Genomic DNA, 20,853 nt, shown 5'->3' with positions numbered 1-20,853 from the left:
AGTTATATCTACCTCTGAATATTGAGAAATTCTTATGAAGATACCTAATGTCAGCCTATCAAGTAGCTATTTAGATTCCATAATATAATCAATTTTACTTTGTTACATAATTTGTAGATATGTTCCCATATGAACAATAAGGTTTTATTTAAATTAGTGTAAGAAGTTTGTTAAAAAAGAAAAAGAAAAAGAAAAAAAAATTGGGTTCTAGTCCACAAAGCTAAATGTAAAATAAAGCATTATAACTAGCCACTTTAGAAAATGTTATGATACATGCTAAATGCAAAATATTTTCCTATTTTAACATTCCTTTAATAAGATATGTTGATTTAACTTTATATTATTAAACAGCATAATATTTGGCAAAAAGCTTTCCAAATATTACTGATCAGAATAAAAAAACTATTGTTACTTAAGAAACTATTAAACAAAATACGGCTTCCTCCCCCAGAAAATATTAGTTTAACTTTCCAGGCTCAGACTAGGGACAAAGCATTCAGACTTTGCCCTAGTACTCTGGAAGCAATGAAAGCTTATGGTCTCTAATCTGTATCTAGGACCCTAGTTTAACACAATATTCAATATTCCAAGAAAGCAGCTATTAAGACTACCTCAGAAATTCCCTCCAGTGTGAATAGCTTAGCTCAAATACAAAATCCAAAATTAGAAAATAAAAAAGAATTTTCCCATAATGAGTTATGATGGTGGCAGAGATACATTTAGAACAAACAGAGAAAGAGCCTCAAATTAAAACATAGCTTGGAAGAGATGAAGCAAGAGTTTTTTTTAAGTTATAAAATTTTTTTCATGAATAGAATAGGAACAATTGAGGAATAAATTAGAAGATAAATGAAAGATATGAGAGAAAGAAATGGAAAAGGAATTAACAGCTTGGTACAAGATGCACAAAACCTTGCCTATGGAACAAATCTCCTGAAAATTAGAATGGACCAAACAGAAACCAAGAATTGCATGAGGCAACAAGAAATACTAAAACGAAGTCAAAAGGCTAAAAAAAGGATGAAAATGTAAAGTATACCATCACAAAAATAAGTGACCTGGAAAACAGACAAAAGAGAAAAAAATTTTAAGAATCAACTGGACTATCTGAACATGGGTGACCAGAGAAAGAGCCTCGATAACATATTTCAAGAAGAAAATTGCCCAGATCTCTTAGAACTAGAGGGCAAAGCAGAAAAAGAAAGAATCCACAGGTTACCTCCTGAAATAAACCCCAAAAATGGAAACTCCCAAGAATATCAGAGACAAAATTCAGAGTTTCTAGGTCAAAGAAAAAATAGGGTAAAAAGAAAGGAATAATTCAAGTCCTGAAGAACCAAAATCAAGATCTAATAAGATTCATCAGCCATCACAATAAAGTAGCAGAGAAACTGGAATATGATATTCCAGAAGGCAAAGAATATGGGTTCATGTCGAAGAAAAAACTACTCACAACACTGAACATAATGCCACAGAGAAGAAAAACTGCCTATATTGAAACAGAGAATTTCCAAGTATTCCTAATGAAAAAAGATCAAAACTACAGAGAAACTCAGAAGTCCAAACACAAAAAGGAACAGAAATACAAAAAGGTAACATAAATGAATAATGGTAAAATGATCAAAAGAAAGAAGAACACATAAACACACACACAGTTGGGCAAAGAAATACATTTCACTCAATAAAGAAATAATAGGAGAAGAGGAAAAGGGAGGTAGGAAGAATCAGAATGAAGATATATTAAGGAAGGAATTATTCTTAAGCAAAACAAATTCGAAGGATGTGCAAACATAGTTATAGCTCTTTTTGAGGTGGCAAACAATGGGAATCTGAGGAGGTCTCCATAAACTAGGAATAATATGAACATGGTATGGTAAATAATTGTAACAGAATATTCACATGCTAAATTCTTATCAGTGTACATGAACAACTAGGATTCCAGAGAACTAATTATAAAATATGTCACCCACTTCCTTATAGAAAGGTAAATGAAACTAATATTTTTAGGACATATCCAATGAGAAAATTAGTTTTAATTGACTTTATGTTTGTGATGTCATTTGTTTTTCCTCTTTCTCTAAACAGTGGGGGCAGAAAAGGTAAGAAGGCAGTTCTTGGTTGATTAGAACATTTAAAAAAAAGAAAAGAAAGCTGATCAACTACAATTTCTGAGGACTCATGATCAAACAGAGTCTACAACTTAATAAAGAGATAATGGACTAAAAGTGCAGATTGAGACTATTTTTAGACATGGTCAATGAAAAAATTTGTTTTAACTATAAATGTTTTAAAAGGGTTTGTTTTTGTTTTCTCAATGTGCATGTGAGTGTGCACACTCACATGCGTGTTCACGCATGCACACATGCATTGTGCACAGGGAAAGATGAGAGGGAATGAAGGTTGATCTTTGAAAATAAAGTAAAATTTCATTTTAAAAAATTAAAAGCAAGAAAATTTCAGAGTATTTCACTAAGAAAACAAATGTTAAATTCTATATGAATATAAAAATACTTTAAACCATATTCAAATACAATTACTAATTATAAATACTGTTTTTAAAACCAGCAATGATTCTATTAAATTGGCTCTAAAAGGCTACAATCTTAGAAATATAGCTGTTTACTTCTTCTTAACACAATTCCTTTCTTCCTTGGAAGAATAGCTCAGGCTTTTGTTATTCCAAAGAACTAGAAGCTAGGGAGTGCCCACCAACTGGGTAATAGTAAAAAAAAATGATGGAAAATAAAATGCATTGGAGTATTATTGAACCATAAAAAATGAAGGGATGGTTTCAGAGATGCCTGGAAAGAATAATGAGTTGATGTACAGTGAAATGAGTAAAATCAGGAAAATAATTTATATGGTAACATTGTAAAGAAAAATAATTTTTTAAGACTTAAGAACTCTAATCAAACCAATGATCAATAAGGATCCCAGAAGACTAATGAAGAAGCATGCTACACCCACCTCCTAACTGAGAGGTAATAGACTTAAGATGAAGAATAAGACACATATTTTCAAACACAGCCATTGAGAACTAGAGACAAGGTTGTCAAAAAAAGGAAAATAAAGAAAAGAAGGTCATTGAAATATTTTTGTAAAGCAGAAGAAAAAATATAAAGGCCAGAAAGAAATACCGAAAGTCAACACAGGTGGAAAGTAACATTGAGAATTTATTATATATGTAAAAAGAAAACAAGATTCCATAATAGATATTTGAAATTCTATGTACAATCTCCTTTTTCTTCTCCTTTTCTATATCTAAAGAAATGCTCATTTTATGCTAATTTTCAAAAATAAATGTTTTTAAAAGTCACACCACTGGAGACAGCTGGGTAGCTCAGTGGATTGAGAGCCAGGCCTAGAGATGGGAAGTCCTGAGTTCAAATCTGGATTCACACACTTCCCAGCTGTGTGACTCTGGGCAAGTCACTTAAACGCCCATTGCCTAGCCCTTACCACTCTTCTGCCTTTGAACCAATTCATAGGATTGATTCTCTAAGGCAGAAGGTAAAAGGTTTAAAAAAAAAAAAAAGCTCAAGGTACTCACCATCCTCTAGAACAATCATTTCCTTTCCCAATTATTAGTGCTCTTCTCCCTCGCCTAAAATTACTCTGTACTTTCTATATAAATGTTGTTTATACTTGTCTATGTATATGTCACTTTTCCTGCAGTAAAATGTAAGCTCCTAAAAGATATGGAGTTTTCCATATTTTTATCCCCAATTGCATAATACAATGTTTGGCAGATGGCATATACTCAATAAATGCTTATTGGATTGAACTGGTTGTAGAAAATTCTTCTTTTTAAAGAAGCTTTTCAACAAAACTATCTAGTTTAGACTATCCCATGTAAGATTAACCATGTCAAAGAAGGATTGAACTTGTTCTATCTGTCCAAAGGTGGCAAAATTAGAAGTGGAAAAATGCAAAGAGGTGATTTTAAGCTTGATGTTTGGAAAAGCTTCTAACAATGAGAGCTATGCAAAAATGAAATGGACTGCCTGAGGAAGTATGAGAAGTAGCCCCAAACTGATGTATGTTAGCAGTAGCTGGAAGACCACTAATTAAGTCTGTTATAGTAGAGATTTCTTTTGCATTGTACTAAAAGGCTACTGAGGTCCTCTCCAATTATGAAATTCTGTGATACTCTGATGCGTGCTAATATAAGAGATGAAGAAAAAGCAAAATTAAGTATAACTCTCAATATTACAATGAAATTCTTCTTCTTATATGCTAGTCAGTCCATCAGTCAGTCAACGGGGTTTTATTAAGAGATAACTAATTGCTAGTCCCTGTACAAAATGCCTGAAATACAATGAAAAGCATAAATATTCCTCATCCTCAAGAAACTCACAGAACATAGAAGGTAAAGGACAGTGAGGTGTAGCAGTGGACAGAGATCCAGCTCTAGAGACAGGGAGACTCATTTCCTGAATTCAAATCTGGTTTTAGATACTTCCTACCTATGTGACCCTGAGCAAGTCACTCAATGTATTTGCTTCAGTTTCATCTGTAAAATGAACTGGAGAAGGAAATGGCAAACCATTCCAGTATCTTTGTCAAGAAAAGCCCAAATGGGGTCAGGAAGAATGAGACAGAACTGAAATGAATGAATAACAATAATAAAAACATACAAGGCAAAGATTTCATCAGGACTAGACTCAAAGAATGCAACTTTCATACCAGAGCTCCACTATTTCTATTAATACTGTGCTTGAAAGAGTATTTGCAAAACAAAGGCCTTACCTTATGGTGTACTGAGGACAACATGTTTGATTCATAACAGGTTTGTATACATACTTCCCACTTCTAAAATAACAAAATATTCTTGTTAATTTCTCAGACTTTTTCCTATACACAGAAGATTAAAATATTTCTCAAAGTAAAAATCTAATCACTAATACAGAAAACTTTACTTTTAATTGCCCTTCCTCAATTAAACATTTTTTCATCTCTTGATAAATGTATAAATCAAAACTATTTCTTTTCTTCAAACTCTTCAATATAAAGGCATGCAATGAAAGTACTGACTCCAAAAGGGCACATCATCATCTCTATGGCTAGTGAAAAGATACAGGCCTGAGTTTGAACCTAGGATTTCATTAAGAATGATATAAATTGGGCCAGCTGGGTGGCTCAGTGGATTGAGAGTCAGGCCTAGAGACAGGAGGTCTTAGGTTCAAATTTGACCTCAGACACTTCCCAGCTGTGTGACCCAATATACAGTATTGATTCCAAGACAAAAGGTAAGGGCTTTTAAAAAAAGAATGATATAAATTAAATTTAGGCTGAATATTGTGATGAAAAAATCTTCCAATAAAATCCAACTATGATGAATCATCAGAGTGTGGACATGGCCCTAGGTTCTTGGTAGTAAAAGCTCTGGTGAGGTTCTCCCCAACTTGGTTAAGTTCAGAACTCCTTTTATCACCAATTTGGGTCTCCATGTAACTATATCATGAAAATCACAAACCATATGCTGTAAGATAAAAAGCAATTAAAATCCATGACAAAAAATATATACTACAGAAAGGGCAAGTTTTTATAGTATATATAAAAAGTAAATATAAAAAGCTGATGGGCAGAAGAACTATTATAATTATATCTTCAGGTTCAATGCCACAAGAAGGCTTTATAATCAAGCCTTTCTGATGTCTCGATTAAACTAAAATGGACAGATCCAAAGTTTAATCACTTCATACCAAAGTCTACAAATAAGTAATAGCAATATAACTTAACTGTTAAGTCTAGTTGAATAAAATTCAATACAATTTGCAAGCCAAGATGAGAAATTAAAGATATTCAAAATTGCGAGATGTAAAAGATTTTAAAAGTATGAACAGCAATTAAATTTTAAGCTAAAAAGGTAGCAGTAGTAAGAATGATAGCATCTAACTTTTTAAGTGCTTTTATATTCTTTAGTTCATTTGACCCTCCCAATAATACATCCACTTTACAGACAGGAGTTATTTGTCCAGCCAATATCACAAAAACTTTAATTTGAGATAAGAACACAGGTGATCGTAACAATTAGTACAATACCCTACCCATCAGAGATTGTTTCATTACTTAAACATAATACTAAATACTCTAAACACAACATTTAATCATACTACTACTTTTGCCACAATTAACTTAAATGCAAAAAAGGCTTTAAAAACATTTTGGAAAAGCAACAGGGTGTTACAAACAGATACAGAAGTTGCCAACAAGACAGGAAGACCTGATTTTAAATCTTATCTTTGACATTCCTTGGCTGGGTAATCCTGGGCAAATCCTTTAATCTCTCAGTACTCAAAATAGCTAAGGCTTACTTTATATTACACAGAAGTCAACCCATCCTAGACTTTCCTCACCAAGGAGTTCCCTTTGCTACTAATATCAGAGGTCTAATCCCTGTCTTGATTTTTAAGATTTTATTAGTCTTGTCTTTATGTCACAGTTAATTTCTACAATACCACTCCCACTGAACTGACTTGTAAATTAAGAAAAACAACCTCAGCCACTATATGTGGAACTTTCTATACAAAACCCTCCTCCCCTCCATCTCTCTACAGATGCATCTGCTCTTTTGGACTGACCAAAACTAGACAATATAATTCATCTCCTAGGAAAGTTTATATTTGTAATAATGTAAACTGTAATGTCATGTAATGTAATTGTAATGTAATAAATATAAATTCCATGAAAAACCCATGGGGCTAGAAAGTGTCTGTATTAGGTAGTTTTACCTTCGCCATCCACGGTCTATAAGATCTTGGTAATCTTGAACTGTCATTGAATGTGCCCACATACCTGTTATCAACAAATAAAAGTCAAAGTTAATAATTCTAACGGATTCAACATTTTAAAATAAGTACAAATTTTAATTTTTAATTATGAAAATAAACATCAGTAGCAAAACAAATGTTTTGTCCTGGAAACTACATTTTATCCGAGGACTTCACCCATTGGTATTAATTTTCATAATATTACCTAATACATGAATAAATCAACTTTTATTAATATGCCACGCACAGTGCTAAGAGTTATAGACATAAAGACAAAACAAAACAGCCCCTTGAGGAGTTAGCTTCAGCAAGAATTCATCTCTGACTCATCTTGAAAAAGGTACCTCATCTGATTCTCTTCCATTTTTTTAAAAATGCCTAGGTTAGCCATTCCCATGTTTGAATGAGAAACACCAAGGCAAATATGCTATTATTCACCTTTGGAATGTTTTAGGTACAACAGGTCAAGGTTCTACAATCTCTAACACAAAAGAAAAGTCAATGGCATTGTGGAAGTCTTAGAACTGCCTAGGGCCCTCTGATAAATGCTGTCCCTAAAGCTTGTTTATAATAACACAGCATAGGGAACATATAAAGAAAGTCTATCAGCCAAACAGGTTTCCCAGAAATACAATGTTCTGACATACAGAAGTTCTACTTGGCTTTCTTTCTCTCATTCCCTTGCCGGCTTGCCAGCAGGAAAGCCCCTTCCTCCTTGCTCCCCCACTTTCTTACCCTAGGCTGTACAGAATCCATTGGGGCATTGCCTACTGGCAGAGCAAGTGCTACAAGGTACCCTTCCCATAACATTCTTACCAACTGCTCTCCTACCTTCTCTCCCTGCCCCAAATGATTTTCCCCAACCTATTGTTATGGAAAATATGCCACAATTCCCATTCCCCTGCTATCCTCATGCCTATTCTATATTTCCCAGAAGTAGCAAACAGGTCCCTCTACTAGGATTCAAGCCTTTAAAGCTGACATGGTTATTCATATCATTCTAAACAGGAGGTTAATCTTTCCAGTGTGAAGCTATCCTAAAGATCCATAGACTAAGATCTTTTTAAAACAATTTTAGGAAAAGATATTGCCAGTCAACTGGACCAGGAAAGCAGATATCCTAGAGAAGATGCTATAATGATCATCATGATTCCAGACAGACTAAAAAGATATTATCAATAGAAGATGTCCCCAGAAATCAAACACTGCATCATGAAGCTCTGAGTGAGCCTTTGGATATAATGAACTGAATCATGGAGATTGGGCCCACCATCCATTTTTGTTCTTTCCGTGTTTTTTTAATCTTGATTCTTAAAAATCCTTGTGCCAAAGAAGGGGAATGCCCCCTAATGGTTCCTTAATGCACCAAATGATCATTTTTTAATATGTTAAGAAATACCCAAAATGTAGTTAGACCCGCCATGAAATGTTTATACACACTGATAAGACAGTCCTGAAATGTATAGATATTATATATGGGGATGGTTCATTGGGGAAACTAACATGTTAATCTCACAAAGTAAATCAGAGGAGGGAGTGTGTAAATTTAATATAAATTATACCTCTTTTTAAAAAAGGAAAGTTCTGAAAACCCACTTTGGTTGGTATCAGCTCCCTTTGATTGGACATGTATGCATACTCTGGTACAACTCCAGGGGCCCAGAGGCTCTCTGGCACCTGGAAGAAGCCGGCTCCTTGTCCTATGTGACTTCTGGCAACCAGAAAACTAGCCTCTGACCCAGACTGAGGTCAAGTCTGTCCAACCAGAAAGACTCAGAAGGAATGACAACACCAGGGGTTTTAAGAGAGGGTTAGAGGAAGCAGCTTTCTCTTAGACTAGAGCAATGCTGACAAATATTTCAAGATCACATGCCCAAACTACACTTTCAAGCTGCCTGTGAGCCGCCCCCTCCCCCACATTACCCTAGACAGCAGAGGGAGGAAGTGCTTGCATTTGGCAGTGGGGCATGTGAAAAATGTCTCAGGCATAGTGGACAGGGGGAATCACGCAGTCCCTTCCCACACACCTTACCATCCTTACCATGTAAACACGGGTCTACAGGCTCTTCCACTTTTGGTTAGGGAATGGAGGCAAGCACAGTAAACTCAGACTAGGTAGGTGTGGCCAGGTGATTATGTGACTATTGTGTAATTAGAAATCTGTTACCCTAAAAACTATGATTCCCAGGAGCCCACTAACTTCCAGTCAGTACATGCTGATGTAGACAGGAGATAAACTGGGTGGAGTTCTTGGTCTAAATCTCCATCTTCCTATGGACACATTCTTTTTTGATCAGGTAGAAAAAGTTAGTCACATGGTTCCATTTTGTTAGATAATAAACTTTATAATACATAATACTTGGAGTTATTGTATGTTAATTTTTAAACTTATACCATCGCTTTCTCTTACTCCAACTTTTACTAATAATTATATATTAATATAGTCTCCAGAGAATTTTAATCATAACACCAGTAAAAAGGAGGCCATTTAATCCTTATTATTTGCCCTGGCACTGTCCTACAATCTTCTGGGCCTTACCTTCTTTCCTGAATCTATGTCTTTAAGACCCTATGACAGGGTCATCTAACTTACTATGTACTCTTAAAAGACCCCTGAGCCTTGTCAACTACCCCACTTCTGCATCTTTAGGACTTCTGAGCTTCTCCATCCATCCGAAAGCTGAATTCTCAGGGGCTATCACACATTTAAATTTATATTCCTAGCATTTAGCAGAGTGTTTCACACATGGTAAATACCTAATTTTTTTTTTCATTCATTCTACAGGCTTTATTTCATTCAAGGTGGCATGTGCTAAGTACCAATGAACTAGGAACCTTTGCAAGAGGCTCCTCTATGCTGCAAGATTCCATATTCCAAGCTATAATCAAACTCAAATCAGTATTTTCTGAAAGTGATTCATCTACATGAGCTTTCAAGACTAACTGAGATAAAAAAAGTCCATGGTTAATAATTGAATTTTGGAAAAGACTTCAAAATAGATTAATCAGTGAATACATTTTTACTGACATGTAGAATATACTACCTATAGACCCCATATGACAATAAGTACTATCTATACTCTTATTCCATATATTTAAAGCAATACTTAATCTAATTCCTTTTTATGGTGAAATATGCCAAAAAATAATGATAACAATATGATGGCCTCTGTTCTTAGCTCATTTTTTCAAGTAGCTTCTATATGTATTTGTCCATGTCTGTGCTTTGTAGCTATACAAAATACTTAACAAATGCCAATCTTTTTGAGAACTGAGAAGAACACAATGGAGAAAGCAAAAGGTATGCTGCATTTTGCATCATTACTAGCAGCATCTAGGACTGGCAGGTTAGTTAAAAGGGCTCCTGAGAAGTGAGAATAGTGACTCCTAACAATACAAACTAAGGCTAGCAATAAACAGGTGGCTTTTTGAGAAATTTGGTTGTTTGAAGAGTCCTAAGGAAATGCAGGTAAAGTTCCAGGGTTCAGGAAGGGCCCAGGTATACTGCTGGTGCTAGCTTACCTCTGGGTTTCTCCCTGATGAGAATATGCCTATCAACAGTTCAATGATTAGTGGAAAAGAAGCTACAGAATGGGGAAGGAAGTACTTCCTTCTGTTTCCTTTCCCCAGGCAACTTATAAGTTCTATGACTGTAATTAGAAGCTTCCCTAAAGGTTATAGGACCAATTTTTTAACAGAGACAAGGTGTAATAATATTACAGATAAACCCTAGCAACATTTCTTTTAAAAAATATTTTGTTATGTTTACTGTTGTCTTTTATTTTTAAATCATGTATTTATTTCCAAATATATTCCTCTATCCAGCAATTTATCTCATGTAACAAAAATTTTAAAATAGAGGGGAAAAAAATCCTACAAAACTAACACATGGATGGGATCTGAATAGTCCTCCACAATGGTGGGATGGGCTGCATATTTTTTCAATCCAGGGGTCAAACTCAGTCATAACTATGCAGTTATCAATTTTAGTTTGCTGTTCTTTCCTATGTTCTTTTTCAAAATGGATGTGTTACTGGACATAAAGTTTTGATAGTTCTGTTTCATTTAATCTGTATCAGTTCCAAAGTATTCCCATGCTTTTTTGCATTTCTGATATAAAACTTTTCTGTGATTCTGTTGTATGACCCTTGTTTGAGACTTCAGAACTCTGCAGGGAAGACAGTTTAGGAGTATGGATTTCATCCATACAGGAAATGGAGAGCCAATAAAGGATTTTAAACAGTCAAATAATGCATAAAACGATTTTTATAAAGATTGACTCAGTCAGTGGTTTATAGAAGTAATTATGAAGTGCAGGCAAAGAGTGTCATGCAGTGAAGAGAATTGGATTTGTAGTTCAAGGACCCAAGTTTTAATCCTGGCTCTGCGTCTCACAACTTTGTAACTAACCTTCATTAACTCATCTAACCTCTACAAGCCTCAGTTTCCAAATCTTTAAAATGACAGCACTGGAACAGATGATGATTAAATTCCCTTACAGTTCTAAATCTGTGATGCACAGAGCAGTGGCAGTAGGAGAAACAGCACTAGAGTTCCCATTTGTCTCTAAAATAAAATACCAATTGTTCTCTTTGGTATTTAAAGCTCTTCACAATCTTGTCTCCAGCTACCTTTCTACCCATTCCTCACTGAAGCCAAAAAGGCATCATTGTTGTTATTCCATTTCCCATCTCTGGACCTTTGCATAAGAGGCCTTCATGCCTCCTCACATCTCTATTTATAACCATGACCAACCTAGGCAGGTCAGGGTCAGGCAGCAACCTTCCCATTAGCAGTCTTGCACAGGATCAGATTCTCTTACTCAGTTCAGTCTTCACACATCTGCCAAACTGATATTATTTCACCACCTTGTTTAAGAAGCTTCAGAGAATTCACATTATCCTTGGGATAAAATACAAATTTAATAATCATAATCTGGCTTGCAGATAATCTTTTCATGCTGATTGCACATTACTTGCCCTGGAACAAAATGAACTCTAGCCAAATTAGTTCACAAGTTGTTCCTTTTATATGGTAACCCTCATCCTGTCTCTAGACCTTTATACTAGGTTTCTTCCATCTTGGAATAATCTCCCTCATCTCTACCTCTTAAATCCCACTAGGTTCCTTCAAATCTCAATTCAAATGCTCCTTTCCCTCCTTCAAGAGGCTTTTCCTGACCTCTCTCCAATTGTTACTGACCTCAGGACTCCAATATCCAACATTATTTCCTTGCCTGCAAACGTAATGAACATGTAGAATTTAAGTTCCCTAGTGAGCATTGTCTCCCCAGTGCCTAAATGATGCAAGGCATATAGTAAAGACCTGGTGCTTATTAAGTGATCGGAACATACTCTCTCCTCACTTCTATCTCCCAGAATCCCTGGTTTTTCTTCACAAGGCTCAGTTCAATGCCACCTCCACATAAGATCTCCTCTGATCCTTTCCACATTGTTACCTTCCCCACACTCCACAAATTATTTTGTGTTTTATATTTAGTTGTGTTTGTGCTACTTTCACCTAACAAAATGTAAGCTCCTTAGGGCAAGCTTTATTTCATGTTTGTCACTGAATAGTAATCAGTAGGTGTGTAATATATGTTTGTTGAATGAAAGGATAACATTGTAAAGTCAACCTCAGTTACAGGATCATAGACCTAGAGGTGAAAGAAAATGTCATCTAATCCAACTCCCTTCATTTTATCAATGAGGAAACTGAGGTTCCCAGATATTAACTTGCCCAAGCTCATTTGTACAACATACTAAATACTTCCAAGTCTTCATCCTACCACCTGAAAATCTTAGTGTTTGTTCAAAGATTATATAGTACAACTTCTACCAAAAGCATGCATTTATTCTAGAACACCACATTTGTACTCCCTTCTTTCTAGGTTTTCATGATGCTGTTTTCTTCTGTTTTTCCTCCTACTTGTCTAATCAATCTCAGTCTTCTTTGCTGAACCTTTATCCAGGTTACATCTATAAAGCACAGTTGTGTTCCAAGGCTCATTCCTGGACCCTCTTTTCTCTATGCTATATTCAGCTGGGAATATCATCAGAGCTCACGGATTCAATTATCATCTCTGTGCAAATGACTCTAATATCCATTTGTTCAGCTCTGACCTCCAGTTTCACATCTCTAATTGCCTACTAGATATCCTGCACTGAATGTATTACAGCAGTTTTAAAGTCAACATATCCAAAAATGAACTCATTATCTTCTACCCCCCAACCCTGTCTTCTCTCAAACTTCTAAATTACTCATGAGGGCATCACCATCTTCCCAGTAACCCAAGCTAGATATCTAAGGGAGTCATCCTGGACTCCTCACTCTCTCACATTCACCATCCTATCAACTGTCAATTCTTATTGCTTCTACCTTTGCACTATCTATCATTAGTATGATACTGCCCCTTCTCACCTCTGACACTGCTACCAACCTGGTACTGGTCCTCATAACCTCACACGTGGACAGTACAAAAGTCTTGTGGTTAGACTCCCAGGCTTAGGTGCCTCCCCATTCCAATTCATTCTCTACTTAGCTGTCAAACTTATCTTCCTAAAGTATAGGTCTGATTATGTCACCCTATTCTCCACCAGTCAATAAACTCAAGTGGCATTCTATTATCCTCTAATATGAAATACTAAGACCTGTCATAACCTGGCACCTTTCTACCTTTATGGGCTTTTCAAACCTTATTCCTTTCCTCACACTCTGTGATCCAACTCCTAGCTTCCCTGGCTTGCTTCAAGTCTCAGTTAAAATCCACTTCCTACAAGCTTTTCCTTGCCTTCCTTAATCTTAGTACCTTCTGATATCATCTTCAATATAACCTTTCTTCTTGCTGGCACATTGTTGTTTTGATTTCTCTCACTTAAGGTCCCACTTCTAGAGATCAGAAACTGTTTTTTACTTTGTAACCCCTTAACATAGTATCAGGAATGAAGCTAAGCACTCAATAAATGCTTGTTGACTTAACTTGCTAGAAGACTACCAATAACAGGAAACTCATTACCTATCCATTTTGAACAACTAATTAAACAAATTATTGTGTCTTCTTACTGTGTATGTACCACTTATCACAGGGTTGGTAGAACAGTTACTAATCTCAAGGTTTTATAGGCAAAATATGCCCATAAATATTTATAAAACAAAATACTAAGTACAAAAATAAGGTTCAACATATTTTTTAAAATGAATGGAAAAAGGATCATTCTACATGGAGGGAAAGATCCAGTCAAGATAATAGAATCACTTGACAGAATGGCAGTGTTCTGTGAAAGAAAGATGAGAACTGAGAAACAGTATAGGGGAAAGGGCATTAGCTCATGAATGAAAGGAAGTTGGGTTCAGATCTTGCCTCTGAAAATTGTGTGATACCTTGAGCAAGTTAAGTTATGGTTCCTGGAGCCCAGTTCTTCCATTTGCATAATGAAGCAATTGGACTGCATGGCTCTTTCAGTTCTAGATGGCTTCCTTCAATTCTTTCACTAGTACAGTTTGGCAACAAAGGTAGGATGCAAGGAAGTAGGGTCAAACAAGACCTAAAAGGTATTCAATAGCTAGACTAAAGTCCTCAAAAGGCAGGACAAGGAATATGTATTCTTTCTTAGGGGAAATTTGTGAGACAATAAAGTCACTTAAGCAGTCAATCTCTTCTTTATCTTTTCTCAAGCCAACCTGAAAACGAAATTAATCTTTCTTCTAAACAAAATTTTCAAATGTATTTTTAAAAGCGATAAACTGCAATAGTATATAATGGGAGAGGAGGGGAGAAGGGGGGGGGGGGCGGGAGGGGAAGGGAATAACCAAACACTGGACAAGGAATTTGGAAGTCTTAATCTATGACTGTTTCTAGTGCTACCTCCTCTAGGTAAACCCAGGCAAATTAATTCCCCCTTTCCCAAACCTATTTCTATGGTGTACTGGACCAAATCATCATAATTACATTAACAAGCACTTTAAAGAAGATGGCTCTGAAGGATCTTTCTACTCTGACTTTATGCAATATTTCAAAAAGACACAGGAGGCGGAAACAGCCTGAAAGCGATGAATACTTTTTTAAGTCACTGAAAATAAAACTAAAAGCACATGGTCTCCAGGGCTTATGTCACCACATTAGACTCGCTTCCTTTCGGAGTGCCCAAGGAGTCTGTCAGTCAGTCAACAAGCATTTATTGAGCGCCTACTATGCGCCAGCCACTGATGATACAGTGAAAAGTCAGTCTGTCAACAAGCATTGATTGAGTGCGATTATGTGCCAGCCACGGAGGATACAAAGAAAGGCTTAAAGACAGCCCCTGCCCTCAAGGAGCCCAGTCTCACTCGGAACTGAAGAGTCAAACACCTGGGGGCAAAAAAAAAAAAAGGAAGCTCGAGAGGTAGGGTACAAACTCTGGGGACTACAGCCCACGCGCGGAGGAAAGCTGAGCGTCCGCCCCACCGGCCCGCAGCCAGTCAGGAGCGAGTCTGGCCTCGCTCTGCCCGCCCCCGCCCCGCCCCGCCCCTGGGCCCCTCCCGTTACCGCGCGGACCAGGCAGGGCTGGGCCCGGCAGGCATAGAATCGGGCCTGGACAGCTGGGTTCCCTCACCATTGGAGCGGCTGCCCGTCTCGTTTTTGCAGTAGCCGCAGTGGTAGAAGTCCTCGCCCTCGAAGTATTCTACGATAGTCGGGGATGTTCCGGGAGCCGCAGCCATCTTCCCAGCCCCGCGGCCAAACCCAGCCGCTCCGAGCCGCTGCTGCTGACACCCCACAATGCCCCGCGCCGGCGAGCGGTGGGGCAGGCGGAGACGGGGCGGGGAGGCGGGCAAAACCACCGGTCCCCCCGAGGGACAAGCCTCGCCGGGGCTGACCGCGGCAGCCGGGGTGGGATGACGACACTCATGCCATATTTGGCAAGCACTACGCGGGACTCTTTTTAGTCCTCCCTTTGAACAACGGCCATCTTCAGTGACGGCGAAGCTGCTGGGATTGCAAAATGAGCCGCGGGAAAAACACCGAGCCGGGGGAGGGAGAAAAAGAGAGAGGAAGGAGGGAAGCTAGGCCGAGACAGCGCGGCTACACTCACCGCTGGAAACTTTGCCCGCTGGGGAGTCGCAGTAGCCGCAGCGGTAGCCCTCTTTAGGCCCCTTGTACTCCACCACGGACGCCATGCCGGGCTTGTAATCTCAGTCGGACAGTGCGGCCTCCTCCCGCCGCCGGGGGGCGACTCTGCACGGAGCCCCACGGCGCCCCCTGCTGGGACGGAACGAGCCGGAGTAGCCGCAGCCTGGTTTCAGGGGGCTCTAGCCGCCCCAGGCGAGAGCGGGGCGGAGCCAAGCCTTGGCCTGTGAGCTTCAGCTTTTACTTTCACTTCTAACGTTTTATGGAGCAACTGCCATGTTTAGCGGCCCTTGTTGCTTGGTGGAAAAAGCTAAGCAGAGAAAAACCGAGCGGAACTCCCCCACCTTGCACGAGGCTCCTCTAGGAAAAGGTGGAGAAAGAGCCAGGATTGATCAACTTGGTGGGTCATACAAGATCTGACCTTAAGAGCTTCGGTTTCCTTATCTGTAAAATGAGGATAATCATAATTAATGGCGAGTAGAGGCTGGTGGGATTTTAGCTGGAAGATTAGCAGTAAGAAAGAGGAGGGAGCATGCGGGGGGGGGGGGGGGAGGGGAAGGAGGGAGGTCTAAATTAATTCAGCATGTTATTCTCTTTTTGAGTAGTTACTTTTTCCATTTATTTCTGAAGGATCTGTTTTGCCTAAGCCTGATCTTTTGGCAAATTCCATGGTAATTCGTTTAGATTTTTTTTTTTTGAGAGATTTTTGCAGCTCAAGTTGTCAAGCTGGAACTTTTTTGATCGACCAGTTATCAGTGAAAATGACTTGTCAGTCACATGGTGCAATATATCTACCCAAAAGTGAAGAACAATTTCAACATTTTCTTTATGTAATATTTGAGATAAACTTACATTGCTCAAATATCTTAAGATAACATTAAACCAGATCTCTACTTTTCTCCCATACCCAGTTCTCATTAAAATATAATTTAAGGACACGTCTTTGCATGGTGAATAATGGGGCTTCAGGCCAGCAGGACTGGGTGATGTTAAGCTAGTCAAAACACTCCTTATCCTAGGCAACTCTGAAGCTATTGTAAAAAGATCTGGACATGCATTGGTAGAGGGAAATACTTCATCTTGGCATTTTCTGTGTCGGTGAAATTGAAGACCAAATTTTTCTGTCAAGACACAAATACTGCCATCATTATTACAGCTGTCCACACCTGCTACCTAAAGCTATATCTCTACAGCCCCCCACCTCCAACCCATACCACACAGGTCTACATATTTGAAAAGACTTACAAAGTAATAATAATGTTCTTTGAGCCTGTGATTCTCCACATCTTGGAAGCTCTCATTCTTTGATGGAATTGTATGTTTTTACTGTAGTACTTACTGAGGATTAGTTACTGCTTGTCAAAAGATTAGAATTTTCTAAAAGCTGTCTAATGGAAATGAAGGGATGGAATGTTTTAAATTGAGACTGTCCTGGAAAATCTGAGTGTTTTTTACATCCTACCTTAAATATGCCATCTCTGTCTCTATTCATTTCCATTACTTCCTTCTAAGAAAGTACATGCCATTGTTTACTGCATTTTGTATTCACTTTAACAAATTAAGTTTAACTCAATAAATGTAAATGTAAAGCACCCATTGGTTGCTGGGCATTGGAATATAAAGATGAAATAAAATATATCTTGCCTTCAGGGAGCTTTCTAATAAAAGCTAAGATGTACCCAACTAACAATAATAATAATATATTAGAATATAAGTGAAAAAAGGAGTCCAAAGTGCTGTGAGATTTGAATAGGAAGAAATTTAATTGCATTTGGTAGGATCTGGAAGGGTTTTACATAGAAATACGACACTATTAGAATTTAAAGGTGAGTACAGCACTACTCTTAACTTTGTATCATCCACAGCACATTCCTTGAACATAATACTCTACAATTAAATATTCACTGAATAACAAACTCTATATTTAGTAATATTTGAGACACTATGTAATATCCATAGAATAATGAGACACTAAATCAGTAGGCATAGATCTTAACAATCACTTTTTTTCTATAAAAGTATGATATTACATGTTTAGGACCAATGGATATGGAGTCATTTCATAAGTGACTTTAATATCAAATATTTTAGCTTGCCAAATTGAACTATATGCTGGGGAAAAGAGATTTTTTAAAACATGTACAATTTAAATGGTGTTGATTACACTTATTTCACCCTTCCATTCAATAAGTTTGTGCTCATAGTTAAGTTGATATGAGATGTAAATCTGCTGTCCTCTCAGTCCTCAATTGATCTCACTCTGAGTGCCTGTCATATGATGAACATCACTAATGAGAGTATGCTTCTAGAATCTTCTCTTCATCATGCTCATGGATCTTCTATCCCTTCTACTTACACCAAAACAGTATCCTTAATAGGTCTTCCTAGAATTCCTGGTTAGCTAAAATCACCCCTCCCTCCTCTTTGATGTCCTTGTATCTTTTCTTTAAACTTCAAGTAAAGTAGGAAAAATAGAGTTATATGCTGCTGTGATCCACCCCCTATAGTTTAGATAAGAAGTCCTTTTAAAAAACATTTTCCCTTAAATAACAGTTTTCCTACCCTAAGCTTTTACCTGTTTAGTAGGCCTAGTTTTCATATCTCTTCTGATTGAGCAGAATGAAAAACAACATTTACATTCAGTTATTTCCTTAGCAACCATCAAACCCATCTATTCTTTGATATGGACTGCCTTCTTAAAGAGACCCAGCACTTTTCCAACTAAATTGTTTAAACATAATTGTTCTCTCCTTTATGGATTACTTAAAGGAATTTCAAGAGTAATTTTGACTGACTGCATGATTTTTACCCCTGTTCACTTTAGAATCTAGCCCTCCCCTTTTCTAAGTTGTGACACCACTGTAAAAGAGATCTAAACTTATAATCAGAAAAAAACCTAGGTTCAAATCCTGCCCCTAACACCAGCTTTGTGATCCCCATGGACAAGTCAATCACTCTTTCTTTGAGCCTTAATTTTGTAAGGGGTGCAAATAGTGAAGTACTAATTCTTGAGAGTATTTTTAAACATCAAATAAGATAATACATGTCCTTCCTAACAATAATACTATATAAAAGCCAACTAGTATTGTTCACCGTGTGCCTTGTGTGAAATGCTTCATTTAAGGGAAACAAACCAGATAACATTACCCCTTTTGTTTTTTATTTGGATCTTTAATAAGCATTTCCTTCTCCCCAAACCTTTTAATAAATCCACTTGGTTGCTGGGGGAACCTGCTTTCAGTTTGGAGTGGAGGACCCTACTATGCTTCTACATAAGATCATGAGTACTAGAGGCAACTGTTGCCTACTTACTACATGAAGACAAAGATGGAAAGCCAAGACTGAGTTTGACTTAAACCTTTTCTCTTTGGTGGGGAGCAAGGCAAGAACTGCTGTTGACCAGCTGGGTCAGGGGACCTGGCTACCCAAGTGGCTGGCAGCTTAGAATATATAGTGTCTATGTTACTTCTGTCCCTGAAGTATCTATTCTTAGGCAGAGGATTGGAGGGATGGAATAACCAATAGAGCTAGCCAGAAGCCTTAATAACTGAAGCCCTTTGGCAACCAGCTTAATCCAGCTCAACAATTCATCTACTTGATGGTGAAGCCTTATGACCAGCAAGCAAGAGTAATCACTTATCAATCTGCTATGAAACACCCAAAAGTGAACTCTTTAGTGGAAATGTTTGTAGCAACAATTTTAAATTTGTACCCACTCTCCCCAGAGATTAAGGTGGTGAAGGGAAGAATATATTTAAAATGTAAATAGTTGTATGGTATAGTTTGGAGGTGGGATGGATGGTTTTGGTTCTTGCCATATTTTTAAAGTATTTAAAGTATTTTTAAATATCCCTTCATAAAAATTAATTGATATAAATTGATTATCACTGATGCTGAGGAGATACCAACTGGCATTGGCAAATTATATGGGGAAATAATCACTGGCGGTTGCTATTAAGCAAGTATAGTAGAATGAGAACTTGAGCCAATAGCATTACAAAGACAACCCAACCTGTTCAGGATTGAGGATACCTCAATTTTAGGTATTCTCAGGATATCCCTGAATTTTAAAGGGGGAGAAATAACAAACATCTGGAGATCCAGCCTATGCATACTAGCGGGAAATTGGGAGAGGAAATTCAGAGCCTACATTCCCTACAGAGAGAACTCACATAAAACTAAGATGTGCAAAGTAATAAAATTTACTCATTTTTTAAAGAGCCACAAATTTTTTACTCCTGTGCAGAAGTAAAAGGAAACTTAGTGAACATCTTAAGTATGGAAAATTAATAAACACTATACCTCTTTCTCTTGGAATCCTGTTGACTATTTCTCTGTAGAAGGGATAGGATACCACAGTTGTTTGTATTTCTCCCCCTGCACACCCACCTCCCAATAGAATGCTGTAGCTCTCCTTGAATGAAGACATCATTTTGTTTTGACTGGTACAAAATAGAACTTAGCAAACATTGTTGGAGCAGCGAGGTGGTGGTTCCGTGAATAGAGCTAGGCCTGGAGACAGGAAGTCCTGGATTCAAACTTGGCCTCAGACACTTCCTAGCTATGGGACCCTGGACAACCCTAGTTAACCCTAGTTGACTAGCCCTTACCATTCTTCTGTCTTGAAACTAATGCTTAAAATAAGGTAGGGGTAAAAAAAAATGTTGGATTGAATTGAAAAGGGAAGCAGAATTTAAGATTGTTATCTATAGCCCCAGAGTTGCCTAGCACAGTGCTGGTAATATATAGTAGGTTTTTAAGTAGTTATTTATTGACTAATAGGGTATTTGCTTAGAGCAATCTAAATAATGAAATTCCTGAAGAAACTGGAGGTCAGTTTCTTCACAAGAGTTCCCAAATGCCTCTCCTTTCTCTTTCATTCAAGAGCTCAAATTAGCTTTTGGGACTCCTAGGGGATATTTAGTCCATGAAATGCCACATACAATATGTTTGGCTAGATTGCCATCTCGCTCTCCT

At 37.5% G+C, this 20,853-nt stretch overlaps 1 protein-coding gene across 18 annotated transcripts in view; it reads right to left on the bottom strand.

Moving 5' to 3' along the window:
* Positions 1–18,542, bottom strand: part of ATE1 (arginyltransferase 1) — a 256,370-nt gene extending 237,828 nt beyond the window's left edge. For 9 of the 18 annotated variants that reach the window (XM_056803174.1, XM_007478890.3, XM_007478891.3 and 6 more), the window contains exons 1-3: positions 15,365–17,555; positions 6,735–6,798; positions 4,750–4,812 (exon numbers count right to left, since the gene is read on the bottom strand). In XM_056803174.1, the coding sequence (XP_056659152.1) occupies positions 4,750–4,812; positions 6,735–6,798; positions 15,365–15,470 (233 nt within the window). In that variant the 5' untranslated portion in view covers positions 15,471–17,555. Of the gene's footprint in view, positions 1–4,749; positions 4,813–6,734; positions 6,799–15,098; positions 15,121–15,364; positions 17,556–18,451 lie in introns of those variants that run through there. The other 9 variants (XM_007478887.3, XM_001376502.4, XM_007478892.3 and 6 more) reach the window with 3 other exon arrangements.
* Positions 18,543–20,853: the final 2,311 nt, after the last annotated feature.

The sequence above is a fragment of the Monodelphis domestica genome, chromosome 1 (assembly GCF_027887165.1).
Source record: "Monodelphis domestica isolate mMonDom1 chromosome 1, mMonDom1.pri, whole genome shotgun sequence".
In the NCBI taxonomy this organism is placed as follows: Eukaryota; Metazoa; Chordata; class Mammalia; order Didelphimorphia; family Didelphidae; genus Monodelphis; species Monodelphis domestica.
This window is presented reverse-complemented; position numbering and strand designations above follow the sequence as displayed.